Source organism: Rhinatrema bivittatum, chromosome 5 (genome assembly GCF_901001135.1).
Source record: "Rhinatrema bivittatum chromosome 5, aRhiBiv1.1, whole genome shotgun sequence".
NCBI classification, from domain to species: domain Eukaryota; kingdom Metazoa; phylum Chordata; class Amphibia; order Gymnophiona; family Rhinatrematidae; genus Rhinatrema; species Rhinatrema bivittatum.
In genome coordinates, this window is record NC_042619.1 from 316047412 (window position 1) to 316070532 (window position 23121).

Genomic DNA, 23121 nt, shown 5'->3' on the forward strand with positions numbered 1-23121 from the left:
TTTACCATGTGAATAATCTTTTTCCATAGATTTTGGAAGTTTATCTGTACTTTATGAACACTGTTTCTAGCGAGGTCATTGGTCCCCAGCTGGATGTTAACACTGATATTAAAGTTCTTACTTTCTTCTATAATTGTGTTGTCTGTGGAAGGCATTGCAGAAGCAGCCATTTAAAAAAAAAGAGAAGTTAATTCTAAAGGTACTATTATGTGCATCCTGAAAACTGTGCACTGCTGCCTGCATTAGTATACAGGTTACATTTAAGAACTGACCTATCAGAGGGCCTTACACATGTTTCACGTCAGAAATATCAGTACTGCTCACTGATTAGGGATTGGTCCAGACCAGGATTTCCTGATATCAGAAAATTACTGGCCTATATTAGGAGCATGAGCACAAAAATTAATGCTATTTTTACATAGCAAAAAATGAAAGTAGTTCTGTTATTCTGAAAAGAAAGAAAAACAAAACAAAACTGAGCAGATAGACCTTGGAAATTATGCAGCTGGGACATATATGGAGTCCAAATATTTAATTTCACTAAGTAACCTGCAGCACTCATCATATTAATTGCGTGGGAGTAGTATTAGTTTCTTACTACACCAAGCCAAAAAATCTTCTCATTTCATCTGACTTTTCAGGAAGAAATTCCTTCTCATTTAAAATCAGAAAAGCTAAAATCTGCCTTGATAAGCTTTTCCTGTCCCTTAGGAATAAAGACAGTTGTAGCTCCTTTTGTAATGGGCTGAATGCTAGCCTGGAAACATGACAGGAGCTCAACTGGCAATTTCTTGCTTAAGGACAGATGAAAGCATTTCTTTATTCAAGTGGAAATTATTTTATTAGCACTTGGGTTAATTTACCAGATTATAAGACTATGATGGTAGAAGACAGAAATTCCAGTTGGTTCCTTATGACAAGTACACTAGCAATACCTGTCTCCATGCTATCTCAAACAAATTCAGAAGAACAGAGTGATCATATCTGAATAGGGAACATTTGAAAATTAGGCTAAGAACTAGAGTTCTTAAACAGATAAATGTTTAACAAAAACAAAACAGTGCAATGAGAAACACATTTTTTAGATTTTACAATAAAATGTGGCTTAGCCCAAATGACAAATCCTCTGAATAAAACTAACCTCCCTTAATGACATTATTTGTCAAAATGGAACTCTCTCAAAATCAAAGCTCATAAAGTCTAAATTTCAGTCTTACCATTCTAGTAAAGTCCAGAACCATACAAGTCAGGTGAATTCACTTTAGTCTAACATGTTTACAACGCTATAATGAATTTCATGCAGTCCGTCCCCCCCTCCCCCTTCCAGGAGAGGTCCTAATGGAGTCACATTCTCTCCTGCTCTAGCTACCTTATCGATGGTCCCATGACTCAGCAAGGCCAGCCCTATTTAGCCCTGCCTCTCTCCCAACTCTGTGCCTCTTCATGTCACTTTGGCTCTTTGCATTGCCCCAGCTTGTCTTGTTACTGTGTGACCCCCTATGGGTTTCTTGTTTCGCCTTGTCCTGTGGCCTTTGGGCCTTCTAGCCTCACTCTGTCATGCAGCTTGCTTTGGCCTCCTTATCTGTTTCTTCCCTGTCTGGTTTTATATGTACCTTGCTTCATATTTGATTCCTATTAGCCTGTGTTCTACATTATTTGTCCTGTTCTCAAAGTCTTGTCCAATCCTAGTCTTGTCCTGCCTTGTCCTCCCTATGACCCCTGCTCGGTATGGGCCTTCACTTCCAGCCCTTGTCTCAGTCATCTGCCTTGCCTCCTGAGCCAGTCCCAGCCCTGGTCTCCCGTGTCACTCCCCAGCTCCCACCTGGTTGCTTTGTGCTGTCTTAAATTGCCCTCCTTGTCAGCATTCCTAGGACCAATTTTGTTGTTGCTTTGGACTGTCTCTGGCCTTAACTTTGTCTGTTCGCTGCCTACCGAGACCTCTTGCTTGGATTCTGACTTCATCTGAACTCTGCCTATGTACTACTCCTGGAAAGCCCTGCCAGCCACCAGAACCTGTAGGCTCAACCCAATGGGAGATGGCTGGTCAGGCAGAAGACCTTGTCTGGCTTCAGTCTAGAATCTGGACCTGCTCCTGCTGTGGAAATCTACCATCCAGCTGATTCCTCACTCCGTGACACTCAGCTGCAAGACAAGCTTGCCCTTCAACACATTTATAATTTGAAGATAGCTGGATATATCCTGTAAACACTTCTTACTACTTGTGCTCTATTCAAGGTCCTTGGTTTTAAGAAAGGATAATTGCAATCATACCCTCACACCAGATCTGCACCCACGCTAGCCCTGCTCCTGCTACTTCAATCCTTGCAATTAAAAAATAATAAGTTCTGGACCATCTCTAGCTATAACAAATAGAAAAGATGCTCGAGCAGTTCATTAATAGTGAATTTGGTATGCCTCTGCACCCAATCAAGAAGCTTGAATTATGCTAGATTCTACTCATACAATGGTTAGAAAGTATAAATCACATCTGTTTAGTTGAAACAGCTAAATGCTTTTCATCGATTAAGGCAGTTAATATTCTTAATTTTCCACTCAAGTATTGACATCAAATGCCAACTCTCCAGCGATAACAAGTTTGCTTAGCTGTGATCAGAATTCTCCATCAATAGCAGGATGAATTAGCCATTATGAATGAGTGATATCATCTAACAGTGCCAACATGGACCAAGCTTTCAAACTCAGTAAAGCAAATGTTGCTTACCTGTAACAGGTGTTCTCACAGGACAGCAGGATGTTAGTCCTAACATATGGGTGACATCACAGGATGGAGCCCAATCACAGAACACTTTTGTCATAGTTTCTAGAACTTTGACTGGCACCTACTGGGCATGCCCAGCATGGCACTAAACCTGCAGCCAGCAGGGGTCCCCCTTCAGTCTTGTTTAAAGCTACAGGAAGTGCCGAAAAATAAAATAAGAAAACGTAAAGAACCCAACACCGCGGGGCGGTGGGCGGGTTTCGTGAGGACTAACATCCTGCTGTCCTGTGAGAATACCTGTTACACGTGAGCAACATTTGCTTTCTTACAGGACAAGCAGGATGGTAGTCCTCACATATGGATGAGTACCAAGCTGAGGATGTCCGAGAAATGCACCAAATGTACAAGATGTGCAATAGGCACAAGGACTGGAGTGGAATTTGGTAGAGGGCATCCTGAACCCTAACAGGCAGGTGGAAGGGTGTTGGTACGTCAAGTTGTAAAAAGGTTGCGCAAGACAGATTGGCCAAAGATGGAATCTTGTCTTCCGGCCTTGCTTAAGCAATAATAGGCTGTAAAGGTATGGAGAGAACTCCAGGTAGCAGCCCTGCAAATGTCAGGAAGCGGCACAGAGCGTAGGTGTGCTACCGAAGTCGCCATGCCCTTCACAGAGTGTGCTTTAACACTGTCTTGAAGTGGAATGCCTGCTTGCTGATAGCAAAAGGATATGCAGTCCACTAACCAGGAGGAGAGAGTCTGCTTACGCACAGGCTGCCCCAATTTGATGGAATGGAAAAAGAGACAAACAACTGAGTGCTTTTCCTATGGGCAGCTGTATGGTCTAAATAGAATGCTAGAGCCTGTTTGCAATCAAGGGTTTGCAGAGCCTGTTCTCCTGGATTGGACGGGGCCTGGGAAAGAAGGTAGGTTGTATAATGGATTGATTAATGTGAAACTCCAATACTACCTTAGGTAAGAACTTAGGGTGAGTGCGGAGTACTGCCCGATCCTGCAGAAGTTTAGTGTAAGGAGGATAGATAACTAGGGCCTGTAACTCACTAACTCTGCAAGCAGATGTGATTGCCAAAAGAAAAAATCACTTTCCATGTGAGATAGCGAAGATCACAGGATTGGAGAGGCTCGAATGGTGGTTTCATGAGCCAACCCAAAACCAGACTGAGGTCCCAAGAAGGGGCCGGAGGACACATTGGAGGCTTGAGGTGAAGCAAGCCTTTCAGAAAACGTTACGAGGGGTTGTACCGAAATAGGAACGTCCCCGATACCTTTATGGAAGGCGGCCACCGCACTGACATGCATTCTGATGGAGGCAATTTTTAGACCTGATTCTGATAAGTGCCAGAGATAGTCTAGAAACTTTGTGGTGGAACAGGTAACGGGATCAAAGGATTGAGAAGAACACCATGACTTAAACCTGTTCCATTTGTAGAGGTAAGACTTTCTCGTGGAAGGCTTCCGTGAAGCAATCAGGACACGGGAAACTGGCTCCGAAAAGTTAAGTGGCTGAAGAATTAACCTTTCAACATCCAGGCCGTCAGGGACAAAGCTTGAAGATTGAGGTGGCGTAGGCACCCGTCGTTCTGAGTGATCAGAAGTGGGTCCGTTCCCAAGGGAATGTGCTTGCAAATGGAGAGATCCTGAAGTATTGGAAACCACACTTGGCGAGGCCAGTGAGGTGCTATCAGGATCATGCATCCTTTGTCCTGACGTAACTTCACAAGAGTCTTTGATAGAAGTGGAGGGAATGTATATAGGAGACCAGTTGCCCATGAGAGGGAAAACGCATCTCTTGGCTGAGAGTGTTGACTGCGAGTGAGAGAGCAAAAAGTTCTCTACTTTGCGGTTTTGAGGTGACGCAAAGAGGTCTATCCGAGGATAACCCCAATGTTGGAATATTGAGTCCGCTACTGTGGGGTTGAGGGACCACTCGTGCGGATGGAAAGCGCGACTTAGCTTGACCGCCAACACATTGTCCACTCCCAGCAAGTAGGTGGCCCTGAGGTACATCGAATGGGAGAGGGCCTCCGCCCATATCTGTGCAGCTTCCTAACACAGTAGCTAGGAGCCCGTCCCTCCCTGTTTGTTGATGTACCACACGGCCACCTGGTTGTCCGTCTGAATCAGGATGACCTGATTGGAAAGGCGACCCTGAAACACCCTGAGAGCATATCTGATTGCTCACAGCTCCAGGAAATTGATTTGGTGTTTGGCTTCCTCTTGTCTGCAAATCGGCGAGATGGGCTCCCCAGCCAAGGTTGGAAGCATCGGTGGTGAGAATTATTTGAGGGTCTGGAGCCTGGAAGGGTAGGCCTTGGAGGAGATTGATCTGATTTTACCACCAGGCTAGAGAATGACGGAGTCAGTGATGTGGACAGTGGTCGATAGAGGTTGGACAGACTGAGTCCATTGTGACCGCAGAGTCCACTGCATGACTCTCATGGCCAAGCGGGCCATTGGGGTAACCTGTACTGAGAACGCCATGTGTCCCAGCAGGATGAGGAAGTGGCATGCAGTCGTGCGGTGCTGAGACTGTAGCTGGTGTGCGAGAGAGATGAGAGTGAGAGCTTGCTGTTGAGGCAGAAATGCCTTTGCCTGTAAGGTGTCCAAGTCTGCCCCTATGAATGATAAAGTTTGAGATGGGACTAAGCAGGATTTCATGTAGTTGATGAGAAATCCTAGCAAAATCAGAGTATGTAAAGTAAGACGTAGGGAGGACAGAGCAGCTTGCTGAGTGGGAGCCCTCATCAACCAATCGTCTAGATAGGGGTAGACTTGAACACCTTGAGTCCTGAGGAAGGCTGCTCTACTACGAGGCACTTGGTAAAGACTCGTGGTGCAGATGCCAGGCCAAATGGTAGCACTCGGTACTGATAGTGCTTGGGGCCTACCAGAAAACTCCATCTCATTGCAGATTCCTGAGTTATCGCATTGTGTGTGTACGCGTCTTGGAGATCATAGAAACATAGAAACATAGAAATGACGGCAGAAGAAGACCGAATGGCCCATCCAGTCTGCCCAGCAAGCCTCACACATTTTTTCTCTCATTCTTATCTGTTCCTCTTAGCTCCTTGTTCTATTCCCCTTCCACCCCCACCATTAATGTAGAGAGCAGTGATGGAGCTGCATGCAAGTGAAATATCTAGCTTGATTAGTTAGGGGTAGTAGGGGCAGTAACCGCCGCGATAAGCAAGCTACACCCATGCTTATTTGTTTTACCTAGACTATGTTGTACAGCTCTTGTTGGTTTTTTTTTTCTTCTCCCCTGCTGTAGAAGCAGAGAGCCATGCTGGATATGCATTGAAAGTGAAGTATCAGGCACATTTGGTTTGGGGTAGTAACCGCCGTAACAAGCCAGCTACTCCTCGCTTTGTGATTGCGAATCCTTTTTTTCTTCACCCCTGTCGTTGAAGCTATGCAGGATATGCGTGAAGCATCAGTTTTTTGTTTTTGTTTTTTTTTTCCCCCTGCCGTTGTTTGTTGTTTGTTTGTTTGTTAATTTTTTTTTTCCCCTGCCGTTGAAGCAGAGAGCTATGCTGGAAATGCGTGATGTATCAGTCTTTCTCCCATGCCGATGCAGCAGAGAACCATGCTGGATATGCATGGAAAGTGAAGTATCAGGCACATTTGGTTTGGGGTAGTAACCGCCGTAACAAGCCAGCTACTCCCCGCGTTTTGAGTGCGAACCCTTTTTCTTCTCCCTTGCCGTTGTAGCAGAGAGCTCTGCTGGATGTGTGAAGTATCAGTTATTCTTCTCCCCTGTCATTGAAGCAGAGAGCTATGCTGTATATGCATTGAAAGTGAAGTATCAGGCATATTTGGTTTGGGGTAGTAACCGCCGTAACAAGCCAGCTACTCCCCTCTTTGTGAGTGCAAATCCTTTTTTCCATTACCTTTTTGCTGAAGAGGAAGGAGATAACCCAAGGTTACCATCTTGAACTTTTCTTGGTGGAGGTACTTGTTGAGGGTACGTAGGTCCAGAATTGGACGAACACCGCCTGAGTTTGGGAGGGAATTAGAAAGTACAGGGAATAGAATCCTAGGCCTTGATGGGAGAAGGGCACTGGCTCTATTGCTCTGGACTGGAGGAGGAAGGAGACCACCTGCTCCAGGAGTAGTGAGTGGTCGGATGTTCTCCACGTCGGTAGAGGTGGGGAGTCCGGTGGGATGGAGAGAAAGTTCAGGTGATAACCTTGAGAGATTATGGCAAGGACCCACTGTCTGAGGTGACTGTGTGCCACCTGTTGTTGAAATGGCACAATCGACCTCCCACTGGTATCTGAGGCAGTGGAAACTGGCTGCTGCTCTCTATGCACGAGTCAAAAGCCGGAAGCAGGGCCCGGCTGAAGAGCTGCTTGTGGCTTTTGTTTACGAGGTTGACGAGACTGGGCCTTTTGGAAAGGTCTCGTGGAACGAGTTCTAGACTGTGGTGGATAGGACTTCTTTGGACAGAATGACTTTTTAGTATCCTTCCTGAATGGCTGTTTGGAGGAATACTCAGAGGGCATCAGAGAGCTGGCAAAGGGTCTCATGATGCTCCTTGAGTTCCGCCACCATCCGCTGAATCTGTTCACCAAACAGATTATCTGATCTGCCCTGCATAGGTGACAATCTGTCTTGTACCTCAGGGCCCAAGTCCGAAGACTTAAGCCAGGCCCATCTTCTTGCCGAAATAGCAGTTGCAGATACCCTGGAAGCGGTGTCGAAGATATCATAAGAGGATCTTATTTCATGCTTCCCTGCCTCAAAACCCTTGTGTACCAGGATTTGAAGCTGTTCCTGGAATTGCTGCAGCAGGGACTCTGCAAAGTCCTGTATCTGCTTGAATAAGACCCTGTTGTACTGGGTCATATACAGCTGGTAAGAGGCGATCCGAGAGATGAGCATTGATACTTGGAAGACATGCCGGCCAATGGCATCCAGGAATTTCTGTTCCTTACCTGGGGGAAAGGAAGAGTGGGGTTTTGATTTTTTTGCCCTCTTTTGGGATGATTTTGCCTGATGATTTTGTACTGTGCAATAATCTGTATATAGGTTCTGTTAGAGCTCAATCCCTTAGCATATACCCTTAGCATTTCCTCTTTGATGTTTGTATTTAATGTAAGAGCTCCTTCCTTTCTTTTTATATATGTTACCTAGCTACTATATTATCTGTTATTTGTAAGGGCTCCGCCCAATGGTTTTTTGTTCACTGTAAACCGATGCGATGTGCGAACGGACATCGGTATATAAGAAATGTTAAATAAATAATAATAAATAAGATTCTACAACCACAGATTGGTGATCCAGCTGAGGTTTCTGGAATCCTGGGGCTGACTGGACCAAATAAGTGGTATCAGCTTTTCTGTTGACTGGAGCAACAGAACCAGGGTGGTCCCAGTTCTTTTTAAGGAGATCCAAAAGAACCTGATGAATAGGGATGGAGGTTATTTCCTTGGGAGCATCCAGGAATTGCAAGAGCTCCATCATTTGATGCCTATCATCTTGTTCAGTCTGCAATTGAAAGGGAACCAATTCAGACATTTCCTTCACAAAATTTATGAAGAATAGGTCCTCTGGAGGAGAACGCTTCCTGCTTTCAGTAGGAGAAGGTGGCGATGGCAAGTCATTGGTGTCTGGAGATGAATCATCAGTCCAGGTGTCATAGGGACAGGCACCTGTCCCCTAGGAACCTGAAAAGGATGGAATTCCTGAAGATCCTGGTCTAGGCTCTGAAGGCATCGAGGGAAGAACTGGAGGCACCGATGAAGGCATCGATGGATGAATCATTGGTGCATCGGCATTGGCAAAACTCCCGAAGGAGGAATGCGGAATGGTGTTTCTCCACCCAATGACAGGGTAAGTGGGGAAGGCACCCGAGCCATCAGTGACCCAGGATCCATCGGTGGAAAAGCGGCTATAAACGCATCTATCTTCGAGAGCAGCGGTGCAATGCTGCCAGAATGGGATCGATGGCCGGTTCCGCAACAGGCACCGATGTCGGTGCCGGAGGAACTTGGAGTCTGTGCATCGCCTTATCGATGGCCTCCCGGACCATCTGGTCCAGTTCTTCATGGAGACCTGGAGCAAGCAGCCCCGGCTCTGGAAGGGAAGAAGAAGGCAGTGGCATAGCCGGAGGGACCACAGTTAAAAGCAGAGTCGCGGCTCCCGATACCCGTCCGGGTGAGGGTACCCTCGGTGACCTGGTCGCAGATAGGGTAGATGCCTTTTCTGGATGGGGTTTTTTCAATGGCAGCTCGGACGATGGCGAGGTCGAAGATTTTTCTTCCTCGATGGTCCGAGACTTCCGGTGTAGATGCCAATGTTTCTTTCTACAATCCCTTCGTTCCTGAGGAGGGGTAGAGGTAGTCGAAGGCCGAGAAGTCGTCGACGCCAGGCAGTCACCGGCCGGTGGCCAATACTGGCGCGAAGTGGACGGTGCCAGTTCAGACGATGTTGATGCAATAGACGGCGTCGGGGTTTGAGAATGGAAGAGAAGTTCCATTTTCTCCATTCTGGCCTTGTGACCTTTTGGTGTCATTAAGGCACATTTGGTGCAGGTCAAGACATCATGCTCGTACCCAAGACACATTACACAGACTTTATGAGGGTATGTTATGGACATGGTGAGAGTATAGCCCAGGCATCGACGGAACCCCGATGCCATGGCCTTTGAAAAAATTGAGCCACGGTACAGTCGATGGCCAGTAGGCTGCGAGGGTCAAACTCGATTGGAATCGACTGAAAACAGGTAAAAAAAAAAACTTACCGGAGTACCGCGGAGTGAAAAGTTTTTAGTAATTCTGTGAGGAAAATTCCTGTCAGGAATCTCTGTGGAACTCCTTAACGCGTGGCTACTGCTGCATGGAAAAAAGAAGACTGAAGGGGGACCCCTGCTGGCTGCAAGTTTAGTGCCATGCCTGGCATGCCCAGTAGGTGCCAGTCAAAGTTCCAGAAACTTTGACAAAAGTGTTCCGTGATGTCACCCATATGTGAGGACTACCATCCTGCTTGTCCTGCGAGAAATACTTTACTGAGCATGTGTGGGAATTCTTGTGCATGCATGCTCAAACACTTCAGTCTCTTCCAGCGCTTAAGTTTTAGCAAGGTAGTCTTTTCAGAGAAGCGAGTGAGTATTAAAAATGGCTAATTCATCCATTTATCTAAGCAGATAAGCAAACTTGCTTTCTCCAATCGAGAAGCCAGCATAAATTAGACATTATGTATGAGAAGTCCCAAGCAGAGGGTAGTACTAAGGAAGCACTTGCTTAAAGACAACATAGCCTTAATAGGTGGGCAGTGGACTACTGCGTGAGCAGGCTGTGCAGACCTACTTGGACAAATGTACTGTTTCCTTAGGACTTACTTAGGGAATAGCCACTGCTATTAATTGCATCAGTAGCATGGGATCTTCTTAGCGTTTGGGTAATTGCCAGGTTCTTGTGGCCTGGTTTTGGCCTCTGTTGGAAACAGGATGCTGGGCTTGATGGACCCTTGGTCTGACCCAGCATGGCAATTTCTTATGTTCTTATGACAGGCTGTGTATACAATAGTGGGACGTTAAAGATGTACAGAGACAACCGATAGTATCTTTGCATATATCTTCCATAGAAGTACATCTAAAGTTGCCATGGCTCTCACTTGATAAGGCTAGTCAACTAGTACATAACAGTATGCACTACCCTCCGCTAGTCTACTGGACATCTTCCTCCACTAGTGAAGAGATGCTCTCATCCCAGAGATCATATATATTTATTGGGATAATGCTTGAACAGATTCCTTTGGCTGTGGAGACGCCACTAAAGGTCCCACATTTACCAACAAGTCAAAAACATGACATTTACCACAGCCGACATGTGGCCAAAAATGAGGATAGTTTTACTGTCCTCCTGAATTAAGGCACTTACTAGCCCCACCAGCAATGCAGCCCTTTTGCATGGAGAAACTTTTTCCTGAAGTTAGTCTATTCATTCTCCTATAAAATGAGTTCTTTGAACCAGAATCAGGTTTGACTTGGCAAATGGATTTCTTGAGGGACTGAAAGAAATGGACCCATCACAAACACATCCTGGTATGGGAATATGCAGATTTCCAGCTGATAAAGCTATGCAGCTACTACTGCGAGATATTTCATGAACACCCTCAGGGTCACTAAGTAACCAAATAGGTGCACATCCTTTATCACAAACCTGAGGAACTTCTAATGGGTGGAATTAATGGGAATGAATATATAAGCATCTTTCAGATCCAGAGCACACATCCAATCCCTTAGTTGAATTAAAGGTAAAATAGTCTGGAGGAAGTTCATCTTGACGGGTTCACAAGGACGTGTGCAGGTGCATGCTCAGTAAAGTTTTTATTGAGCTCTGACAGCTGGGACCATGGCGGTACCATCAAATGTCATCTGTGCATAATGGATAATTCATGCCTGCTTGTAAGAGAACTAATGGAACAGCTTATTCTTTACTATTGGCTTTAATGGCCGAATCATTAAGGGAGTCAAAAGTTATAGGTGGTGTCTGCAAGCTACATTTTTTATTTTTATTTCTATTTTCAAAATATACAAGGAATAATCCCACATTGGAAAAAGAATGTGATAAACTGGGAAATAAGCAACCACAAAAAAAAAATGGGAAACAAAAGAAAAAAATATATATCAGTTATATCAAGCCCTCAAATTCTGTGTCTGACACCCACACACAACTTTAAAGAATGATGTATTAAAAAAAAAAAAAAAAATTCAAAGCAGCAGATATTTGAACAATCAAAAAAGTCACACCAAGTTTTCTCACTCTTATTTAAAACAATGTATGTTTTTTCTAGGACAGCCTCACAAAATATTGTGTATGAAATGAAATCCACAAGACAATGTTGCTTAAAGTCAGTTTTCATGCTGTAAATTCATCCGTATTGAATGGAAAAAAAAAAAAATTCAAACTGGGTTTTCATGAAATGCCCTGTTAATGCAAGGGGCTTTTTCTCCCCCAAATGTATTTTTCTGATGCAATTCTACTCAGTCCAATGCATTAGAAATTAGTGCAAAGCTTCCTCAAAACATGTAACGTAATGCTCACATACAACACCTTGAAGGATTCAGAATGCAGTGTCTGTATAGCTCAGACAAAAAATAAAACAAAGTGGTCCATCTCTACCACAGATTCAGCTTTCACAGAAGGCACTCCATGAAGAAAAAGCTATCTTTACATCTTCCACTGTTGGCTAAAGGGAAAAAGCAGCAGCATCACAAGCTTTTCTTGCTTATTTGTTCATGGGAGGGAAAAAAAAAAACAAACCCCCAAAAAATACACTTCAGTAGACTGCCCGAGGATTTTTGGTGCTGTAATAGGCCTCACATGCAGCTACATAAGCTGATTCTGGAAAGAAATCATCATGATACTCAGCAAGAAATCTGGAAAGAAAAAACAAAATTTATCAGTCAATGTTGCAAACAAAAATAAATAAAAGTACCTACTTTACCAATAAATTATCCAAGATAATGGAAATGTTTGTCCCTCAGCTGAAAACTACAAGTTAAGAGGATATTTGACCAAGGAATTTATTCTACTACTGAAAAAAGTCAAATTCTAACTGGAACAAATTTAGTTTCCAGTAGCTATGCAAAAAACCTTACCTAAATATTGTTTGTTTCACTCAGTCTCTCATATTTTATTTATTTATTTAATTTATTTAAAATCTTTTCTATACCGTCGTTTAGTAAAGCACCATCACAACGGTTTACAATGAGGCACGTAAATATATATTTGGTTGAACTCTTACTAACAATGTGCCAGAACATTTATCGGTAACATGTATTCATAATATAAGGTATATGTTGTGTGATCTGGATCTTGTCCTTTTCAATGATTAATAGGAAAAACCATACAATCATTGTACTTTGTACTACAGTTCTCTTAAATTATTCTATTATAATGTTGAGTAAAATGATAATGTATAGGTATGGTGTGGTATTTGGTGACTTTAGCTTGTTCATGATACCACCAACTATAATAATAATAATATGTACTTGTCCAAGAAACATGCACACATTGCATAGATGGTTGCCATATTAACAGTCATGAATCTGACCCAAACAGCAGGAGGCTAGGGGTTGAGAGGTAGAGAAATAGCCAGCAGATGTGGCATGAAACACTTTTCTCTGCAAGTAAGACCAAGGATTAGGTTGGCTGTAGGGGAAAGGAACAATGGAGTCAGAAAATAAACATCAAGGATAGATATATATTTGAGGTGGCTCAATGGATGGGGAAGCAGGAAATCCTTTATTTAAACAAGTATTGTTGCAATAACAAATAAATTTGAAAGCAAATGGTTTGCGGCTTTCTACCAGTTTCTATTCATACAGCCTGATACAGAAAGGATTGCGGGAGAACGGGTGCTCCGTGTTGAGCGCCTGCTCTCCGAACACGTGCCCAGCCACCTCTCCTGGGAACGTGATCCTATATTTAAATGAGGGGTCGTGCTAAAAGGAGGCGCTAAGGACGATTACGTGTTCCTAGAGCCTCCTTGGCCCAGGAGAGGTGGCTGTCAGCGGGTTCAGGAAACCAGTCGCTCAATTTTCTGAGCATCTGTTTTCCCGAACCCGCTGACAGCGATTGGTTAGGAAAACAGACACAAAATTGAGCGTCCATTCGTCTAACTGGAACAGCTGGCACCTTTTTTTTTGTTGTACATTTTTGATTCCTCCGACTTAATATCACTAGGATATTAAGTCAGAGGGTGTACAGAAAGCAGAGTTGCTTACCTGTAAACAAGTGTTCTCCCAGGACAGCAGGATGTAGTCCTCACATATGGGTGACGTCACTGGATGGAGCCCTATCACGGAAAACTTTGTCAAAGTTTCTAGAAGCTTTGACTGATACTGGCACACTGAGTGCACTGAGCATGCCCAGCATGCCATTATCCCTGTGTCCACAGGGGTCTCCCTTCAGTCTTGTTTGTAGCAAAAAGCACAAGCAAAAAATAAAACAAACATTAGGGGACCCAACTCCGCGGGGTGGTAGGTGGGTTCAGTGAGGACTACATCCTGCTGTCCTGGGAGAACACCTGTTACAGGTAAGCAACTCTTTCTCCCAGGACAAGCAGGATGGTAGTCCTCACATATGGGTGATTAGCAAGCTACAGGCTGACTTGCATTACAACAAGCCAATAGCAGACAACTCGTGAAGAAGCACAATAATTGGGGTGCTATTGGTAAAGATGAGGCAGCCTGACATCACAGCAGGTGGTTGTGGAAGGAGTTGGGGATTATCGAGGAAGAAAGCTTTTCAAGACAGGTTGGCCAAAGGCAGAGTCTTGACAGACTTTCATTGATAAGTAGAAGGGGGCTGCGAATGTGTGAAGATAGCTACAAGTCGCAGCCTAGGAAATAGCGGCCATTGCTATTGAATGATAGTGTGATACCGATGTTGTCATGGCCGTTATAGAATGTGCCTGTACTCACACCTAGAGAGGAAGGCCTGGTGCATCATAGCAGAATTCAATACAGTCTGCTAGTCAGTTGGAGAGAGTCTGTTTGCCCACTTGAACTCGCAGCTTGCCTTTTGTCATTCTATCTAGACTGCAAGTGCACTCTTACAGTCCAAGGAGTGGAAAACCCTCTCGCCTGGTGAGAGGCATTGGGAAAAAGTGGGCAGAGTATATTCTGAGTAAGGTGAGAGGCTGTGTCTACCTTAAGAAGGATATGAGAGTGAGTACGTAGGACCACTCGGTCACGGAGGAACGCAGGGTCGGGTGAGTATGCAACAAGGGTGTGTAACTCACTGACCCTGTTGGCAGAAGTGATGGCTACGTGGGAAAGAAGTTCCCATGTCAGACTGTTAAGTTATAGGAATGTAAAGGCTCGAACAGGGAACGTACGACTCTTGTTTTTATCAAAATAATTTGTATTAACCGGAAGACGTTACACACACACATGGGATAACAATAGCATATGCAACACAGAAAACAGTGTACAATACAAGCATTGCATATAAATGTTCGGTCCAACAACCGATCCCTCTGTAAACGTGTTCCCTGGTTTTCCTTTTTTATCCCCTCCATCCAATCTTGGCCCTACCACCCCCTCCCCACCCATTCCCATTCACACCACATGCATACCACATACAGACCTCCCTTCCTCCCCCCATTCCCACCCTCCCTCGGAACCTCAATTAAGACCATATGGGCTTATAGCCATTGTTACTGAGCTCAGTTTGTAGAGCACTAGGAAACAGGGCATAACAGGCATTCCAACAAGCACTATATATCTTGTCCAGCTTTCTCTTTCCCGAGCGGAAGTCCAGATATTCCATCTGTAGTAGAGAGGCCATCCTGCCAAACCACGCATCAACTGAAGGTTGCACCAAGGGATCGGTTCAAAGAGCCAATATGGTATGACATGCCATCATAACCGCTAGGCATTCAAACATTGCTCTGGAATGTGTACTGGGACCCTGATCAGTTTGTTGGTGGGCCAGTAAAAGGCGACCCATATGAGAAATGACAGTACCAGTACTTTTATGAATCACGTTAAGAACAGACTTCCAAAAAACCTCGACACGTGAACATGCCAACAAGTGATGGTATACATTGCCCTCAGCAGCGCCACACCGGCTACATAGAGGAGACTGTGTAATCTTCATATGAAACCGGTGAACATCACAGTAAATGTTATGAAGAATTTTGAATTGGACCTCACGTAGCCCCACATCAGGCAGCAACCAATAAAGAGCCGTAAAGCAGCTCTTCAGGTAGTTCGGAGCCACTGGTGAGTCTAACAAGGCAGTCCAGTGGGTCGTAAGATGCTGCAATCGGCCTGGGTGACCCAATGATTGACCTAGTTTTTTCCAACCAGTAATCGTATTATTGAGGCAGGCAATGTCAAAAACCTTGGTAGCAAACGTCGTTTCTGCTGTCAGGTCCTCTACAGACCAGACAAGGGACTGGATATAATGACGGGCTTGCAAGTATGCATAAAAGTACTTAGTAGGCAGTTGAAACATGCGGGCCAGAGTAGCAAAATCTTGGATGACGTGAGAGTCTGGTTCTAACAAATGAAATATGTATACCACCACATTTTCAGCCCAAGCCTGGAAGACAGCCCTGCTATCCTGCCCCGGCACAAAACTTGCATTCCCCAGAAAAGGCAAAAAAAAAGGGAGGCTATGCCCCGCAAGCCCCATTGTCTCCGCAACCAGCGCCAGGCTTGGATACAAGGTTGTAAGAATATTCTGGGGTATGTCAGAGTAGTCCGCAGCCCTGGGCGCAGCTCAATAACACTTAAAGGGGAGCTAGGCTGAGACATCTTATTTAACATCCCTGGTGCATTATAGCAGTAGGTCTCCGTTATCCACTCACCCACATACCGCAACTGACATGCCACATTATATATAGCCTGAAATCTGGCAAATTAAGCCCTCCCTGCTCCCGGGGGTGCTCCAAGACGGTATAAGCCAATCGAGTCCGCTTCCCCTTCCACAGGAACTTTTGTAAACTAGCACGCAATTGTCGAAGATCCGCGGCTTTCAACCAACAGGGAATCATGTGTAGCAGATAAAGAAGGCATGGCACCAGTACCATTTCTCCTACCCTGTAGGGAAAGTGGCAATGGGGTCCAGAGCTGCAGCTGCGCCTGAAGCCGAAGGAGACATGGGACAATATTCAACTCAGAGCCATATGAGCTGTCGGGGTACCCATTCGCCCAGATATTTGATCTTGTCAGGGGCCCACTGAAAAGGAAAGGGACCGTACCAAGAGCCAGGCAGGTGAGCATTCAGGGCCAAAGCCTCTGACTTTCCATAATTGATTTTCAGCTCTGCCACCAGACGAAACTTATCAAAAAGGTGAATAATAGTAGGCACACTGGTGCAAGGTCGTCCCACAAACAAAAGGATGTCATCCACAAATAAAGCAGCCGGATAGCCAGGGGTTCTAAGGCAAACACAAATAGCAATGGGGAAAGGGGACATCCCTGCCGGACTCCGCAATATAAAGGAAAAGGGTCGGTAGGCCCCCCGTTAAGCAGAATAGAGGCGCTAGGGTTACGATAAAGAGCCTGCAACCATTGAAGATATGCCCCCGAGAAGCCGTAACGTTGCAGGGCCCAGAACACATATTCCCAGGATAAGGAATCAGCCTTTTCCGCATCCAAACTCAAAACCAAAGCCTCCGCTGTCGATTGATAGCTTAAGACTGCCAAACACCAGATATTACAAACCCCCTGCCACCCTTTGACAAACCCCATCTGATCTTTATGAATAAGGAGGGGCAAAATTCCATTTAACCAGGCCGCCAGGACAGCTGCCAAGATTTTTACATCTACGTTTAGTAAGGAAATGGGGTGTGATCAGAGATAGAAATTGTACCAATACTGGACTCCGTCACCCTCGGGAAACAGCAGTCCGATACCAGCAAATAATCCAACCTGGAATAAGACTGGTGGGGGTTGGAAAAAAACGTAAAGTCAGAGTCTCCGGGATGCAAGACCTGCCAAATGTCCATTAATTGCAATTCGTCACATAAGGTTGAAATATACATTTCAACCTTACCTACCAATTATTTGCAGTTAACCGTACCATTTATTCATGTTATTTGACAAATTTTGTAGTCTATTTTATATTTCATATTCAATATTTATTGATTTACGTTCTATTGTTCAATTCTTTGTTTATTGTTTAATGTAACGCCGTACGTTTTTTGTTCAATACCCTGTTCTTTGTTTAATGTAACGCCTTACCAGCGACAGTTTTGTTCTATGGAAACCGACTTGATTCGATATGTATATCGAGAATGTCGGTATATAAAAACCCTAAATAAATAAATAAATAAATAAATAAAGAGATTGACTCCTTTACTCCTGTCCTGATTAGGCACTTCCAAGGAGGGAAGGGGAGTCAGAAGAGGAGGAACATGCTGTCCTGCTAATTATCCCATAGCTCCTGGTCTCCTGTGGCAATTTGGCCAGTACCAGTCAATTCTGCGGCAATGGCCACATCCTGCAGCCCTTATGGCATTGCAGGAGACAGAGAAGCTTGGCAATAAGGAAAATTAAGAGGAGAAAGGCTCAGTGTAACAAGAACAATTTCTGATGCCAAAGAAATAGTCACTTCACATCTTGGACATGCAACTTAGCACTGAAACAAGATATAACTTGCCGTTTAAAAATATTCATGTGGAAAGACCACACCAGCGCTGCTGGAGACAGTGACATAAAAAGCATACAGTACTAGTGATGCCATGAGAGAGCTGCATTAGAGAGAACAGAAAACATTCCTAGTATTGAGAAGAAAAACTGATACTTCACACATATCCAGCATAGCTCTCTGCTTCAACGGCAGGGGAGAAGAAAAACAACCAATAAGGGCTGAATAACATAGTCTGGGTAAAACAAATAAGCATGGGTGTAGCTTGCTTATTGCGGCGGTTACTACCCCTAACTAATCAAGCTAGATATTTCACTTGGATGCAGCTCCATCACTGCTCTCTACATTAATGGTGGGGGTGGAAGGGAAATAGAACCAAAGAGCTAAGAGAAACAGATAAGTATGAGAAAAAAATGTGTGAAGCTTGCTGGGCAGACTGGATGGGCCGTTTGGTCTTCTTCTGCCATCATTTCTATGTTTCTATGTATTAAATCCTATTTAGTCAGTAAACTTTAAATGGCTTAATATAGCAGTTGTGTTTGAATGAAACTTTTCAAGCTCTAGCTCTGGAGAAATACTGTATATAGTACCCTCAGCTTGTTAAACTGTAAATGCATTGTTATAAAGGACTCCTAGACTCCCCAATTCAGAAAGAAAGGTAAACAAAACAAAAGATGCTTATATTTGTATATAATGTTTTAACATCTTTTTAAAAAGAATAAAGAACTATGCAGATGTACTGTTTTACTGCTATTGGCTCATGGAAGTTATGAATATGCTCTTCTATATATTCTTTATAGAAAATATCAACTAGACACAACATTTTCTACCCCTTTAAATTGATGACCTGAAAGATAAATCCTAGAAGAGAAGTAGTGATCCTTCATGGCAGAGGTTACCCCTTTAAAAAAAAAAGTTACCATCCACCAAGTAGCATATTAGGAGTATTAAAAATCACAGTGGAGTTTTCTTTTAAAGACATATAATGGTTACCTCAAAAAGAGCTCAAAATGCTTTATCAAAGCCTTCAGGTTTTTGTCCGAAAAGTACATCTTCCCCATTATTTCTGGTAGCTTTACTGCAGATGGAGGGGGAAAAAAAAAAGTTTTAGATTATGTAATGGTCTTTAAAACAGAATCTTTTTCAAAATCAGTGTGGCATGCTAGCAGCCATGTCAGACCAGGAGAATACTAAAGGCTTGTAGGGTGTGAACTTTAAAAGGACCAAAAAAGCATCAATATTTGCAATCTCACAGGTTTCTTCAAGAGGTTTTAAAAACTTGTGCACTACAATCTTTTGGTGGTTCTAAGACAGCTACCCACAAACACACACACTTTCACTTTATAAAAACAGGAACAATTATACATTTAAAATATTATTAGCAGCGCGCGCAACCTAAGAGCATCATTCCAAGCTGTGTATGCCTAGCACAGGAGCCTCTCCCAATGTTTAGAAGTTTTCAGAGGTTCTCAGGTCACTCAAGGATGTTTACACACATTCAGGATCAACTGCCTCACATCTCAAAAAGGAGAGGACCACAGAGCGAGCCACTACTGAGATGCTAGCTTCAAAGACCACATTATATACATATAATCAGTCTTCTAAATAAAAGCATCTCAATAGTCACAATGCCATAATTAGTATAATAAGGGCTATATGCACACAATGAACTCCAGATTCACAGGAATATAATTGTTTACAGAAAAGAAGCAATCCTAGTCTACTGGTTGCTAGGGAATAGTCTGTCATGCCAAACCTAGAGTCCTACCAAGAAGCATAGTCCAGGCAATAGTATTAGGTGAATGTGTAAACCAAACTACATGCTGACAATTTGCAGAGCTCAAATCTCACTGAAGTGCAGACCAAAATTACCACTGCCATTATATGGGCTTCCAGCCTGCCTAGGTACAACAATAAGAAAAAAAAAACTATTGTAAATACTTATGTTGTCAGTCAGATTCAAAGGCAATTGGTCCATCAAGTTCAGCCTCATCTGGGGTAATCAGATGAGGAAGAAATACCTCACTACACACCTCTAAGCAAGTTCTACAATACAGAAAATGTATTCCCAGCCTCAAATATGGCAATAATCTTTTACTAAATCACTATTTTTCCCAAGTGTCTGGCACACCATCCCAGCTGCCTTACAATAACAAATAAAAATGTTATAATGCTTAGTGGAGCAATTGGAAAAAAAATGGGGGATTAGGCACTTGCTACAGCCAGCACAAATAGATGATTAGTGTTGTAAACAATTACTCTGACAACATTTTCCAAAGATTCACCAACGGCTTGTTTTACTAACTTTTCTTTCTCCCTCAGGCCCAGAATGGGCCTGAGGGAGAAAGATGGCCCCTTGTTTTGCTTGTCATTTAAGACTGCTTGCAAGATCCCCGTAGGGTTCACTGTTTATACAATATATTTAAATATATATAATCTATATTCTTCCTTCAGAATGTCCATTTCAGAGCATTAGGCATATCCACCAAATCAGAACTTTGTGTCGTGTACTCTTCACCTACATATGCTGAGGCCTTCAAATGTCAGATCGAGCAACTTGAAGCAAATCTCTTAGCATAGGAAACCTCCATGCTCTTAGTTCTAGCTTCATCTCAAAGCAAATCGAGGACAGCTTCAATCTGAACACCGGTGGCTTGTTTCAAGGACCCTGGTGACACCTCTGCAGACATTTGGGCCAGCGCCAAGAAGATTGGATTTCTCAGGCAACCACACATGGAACCTTACCCTATCAGGGTATGGCTGTTTAAGGCAACATCTTCAAACAGATCTCAAATACGAGATATGTTTTGTCTTTTGCCTGAGCCATTACTAAAAACACTGCATCCATAGAGACACTTCTACACATGTACAAAGCCTGTATAAATTAAGCCAGTACTGAAAGAGACTTATTTAGATTCCCCTACTCCTGAAAACTATAGGCCAGGGGTCAGGAACCTTTTTGGCTGAGAGAGCCATAAATGCCACATATTTTAAAATGTAATTCCATGAGAGCCATACAATATGTTTAAAACTAAATACAAGTAAATGTGTGCATTTTATGTAAGATCACACTTTTAAAGTACAATAAGTCTCTGAAAATATTACACCAGGCCTTAAGACACCAATACATCTCCTATTAGGAAAACGGACTAAGTCAGGCTGCTATAGAGTCCTACACAGAAACTACACGCCAGCAGAAAACCTCACCTGAATCACATGCTGTCCCTCACCTAACATAGAATAAAGAGACCAAAACGCACAACAAGAAGCATGCAGAAAAAACTGAATTGGAAACTGCAACAAGCCAGAGTCTCTGTATGCAGTATAATAAAGGAAAAAAGAAACATCACCCATCCTTATAAAACAAATCAAGAAATATAAAATCATCAGCAGTAAAACTGTACTAACAAAAAGAACATATTTCGAAACAGCTGATGAGTGGAATATCCAATAATTAAAAACTCATATAAAACATTTCCAGATACCAACAAAATATTTCAAAATAGCAGACACAAAGATCCAGTAGTGAAAAATAATAAGGATACAAAAATTTTTTTGCTCTGCATACCTGGGAACGTTTGATATCCAGGTGTCCTGAGATTGTTCTGAATTAGCAGGAGGCGGGGTGGTTTGCTTGGAACTTTCTCCTCTCTCAGTCACATACCAGCGCTCTCTCTCACACTGGCTCTCAATGACACACCTATACACACATGCTCTCAGTACTCACATATACACATGTTTTTTCTCTCTCATATAGGCTCTTAATTACACATTTACACACATGCTGTCTATCTTTTCACGCTTACACACACACACACAGGCTTTCAATCACATAAATACATGCTGTCTTTTTCTCTCACACACAGACTCTCATTCACATGCTTACAAACATGTCCTCTCTTTCTCTCATTTACACACAGGCTCTCAATCACATACTCACATGCTCCCTCACCTAAATCAGCTCTCAATCACACACAGACACACATGGTCTCTCTCTCTCATTTAAACACAGGCTCTCAATCACATACTCACATGCTCCATCACCTAAACCAGCTGTCAATCAGACACAGACACACATGATATCTATCTTACTTATACACACAGGCTCTTAATCATACATACACATGATTTCTCTCACACACAAAGGATCTCAATCATACACACATACTCTTTCACACAAACAGGTTTTCAATTACAAACTTACACATACAGGTTCCCAATGGTAAACTTACATTTCATGCTCTCTCTCTCACAGGCAGGCTCTCAATCACAGACATACTCTCTTTCACATATACAGGCTCTCAATCATTCACATACATGCAATCTCTCACACACACACACACACACACACACACACACACAGGATCTCAAACACACATGCTTGCTCGCTCATTCACTCTCTCTCTCCCCCACCCCCACCCCGGGAACTCGCGGCAGCAGCAGCCTCCTCCCAACACTAACCTCCTTCATTTTCAGCCCTCGCAGAGGCGAAGCCGAAGTCCCATCGGCCACGGTTGAAACTCTTCATTTTCCTCCGAGCCGCGCTGCAGTCTTCTTCCCGGACACTAGCTGGCCTCTTCTTCCCGCGCAGGCACCCGATGCTCTCCACTTCCTCTTCCGGGCCGCAGGAAGAAGAGGAAGTGGAGAGCATCGGGTGCCTGCGCGGGAAGACTCCCGCGCAGGCACCCGGCTGGCACCGGATGACTCCCGCGCAGGCACCGGATGACTCCAGTCGTGCCGCTGACTCCAGTCAGCACGCCGGTGCCGCTGACTCCAGTCAGCGGCACCGGCGTGCTCTCTTCTCCTCCCCCCCGCGGCCCGGAAGAGGAAGTGGTGAGCATCGGGTGCCGGCGCGGAAGAAGAGACCACGCTAGTGTGGTCTCTTCTTCCCGCGCAGGCACCCGATGCTCTCCACTTCCTCTTCCGGGCCGCGGGGGGGGGGGGGGGGGGGGGGGGGGGGGGGGGAAGGAGAAGAGAGCATGCCGGTGCCGCTGACTCCAGCTGTCCTGTCGCGTTCCGCCCGGGCTGACAGCATTTTAAGCCCGGGCGGCGGAGGACCGGGGAGCAGCTGGGTCAGCGGGGAACCGCGAAGTGTGGCGACACTTGTCTGCGAGCCAGATGCAACCCTCAAGAGAGCCATATCTGGCTCGCGAGCCATGGGTTCCCGACCCCTGCTATAGGCCTATCTCAAATTACCTTTGTTCACAAAAAATAATTGAAGACAGTTTTCATTCAGTTCTCAACTTTTGACAGAAACAGTGTTACATCCTA

At 44.2% G+C, this 23121-nt stretch overlaps 1 protein-coding gene across 2 annotated transcripts in view; it reads right to left on the minus strand.

Annotated features, from left to right (window-relative positions):
* Nucleotides 1-11224: 11224 nt before the first annotated feature.
* The window catches only part of MSL3 (MSL complex subunit 3), a 122703-nt gene continuing 110806 nt past the window's right edge, over nt 11225-23121 (minus strand). For both annotated transcript variants that reach the window (XM_029604347.1, XM_029604348.1), the window contains 2 exons: nt 18844-18928; nt 11225-12122 (listed from right to left, as the gene is read on the minus strand). In XM_029604347.1, the coding sequence (XP_029460207.1) occupies nt 12023-12122; nt 18844-18928 (185 nt within the window). In that variant the 3' untranslated portion in view covers nt 11225-12022. The remainder of the gene's footprint in view (nt 12123-18843; nt 18929-23121) is intronic.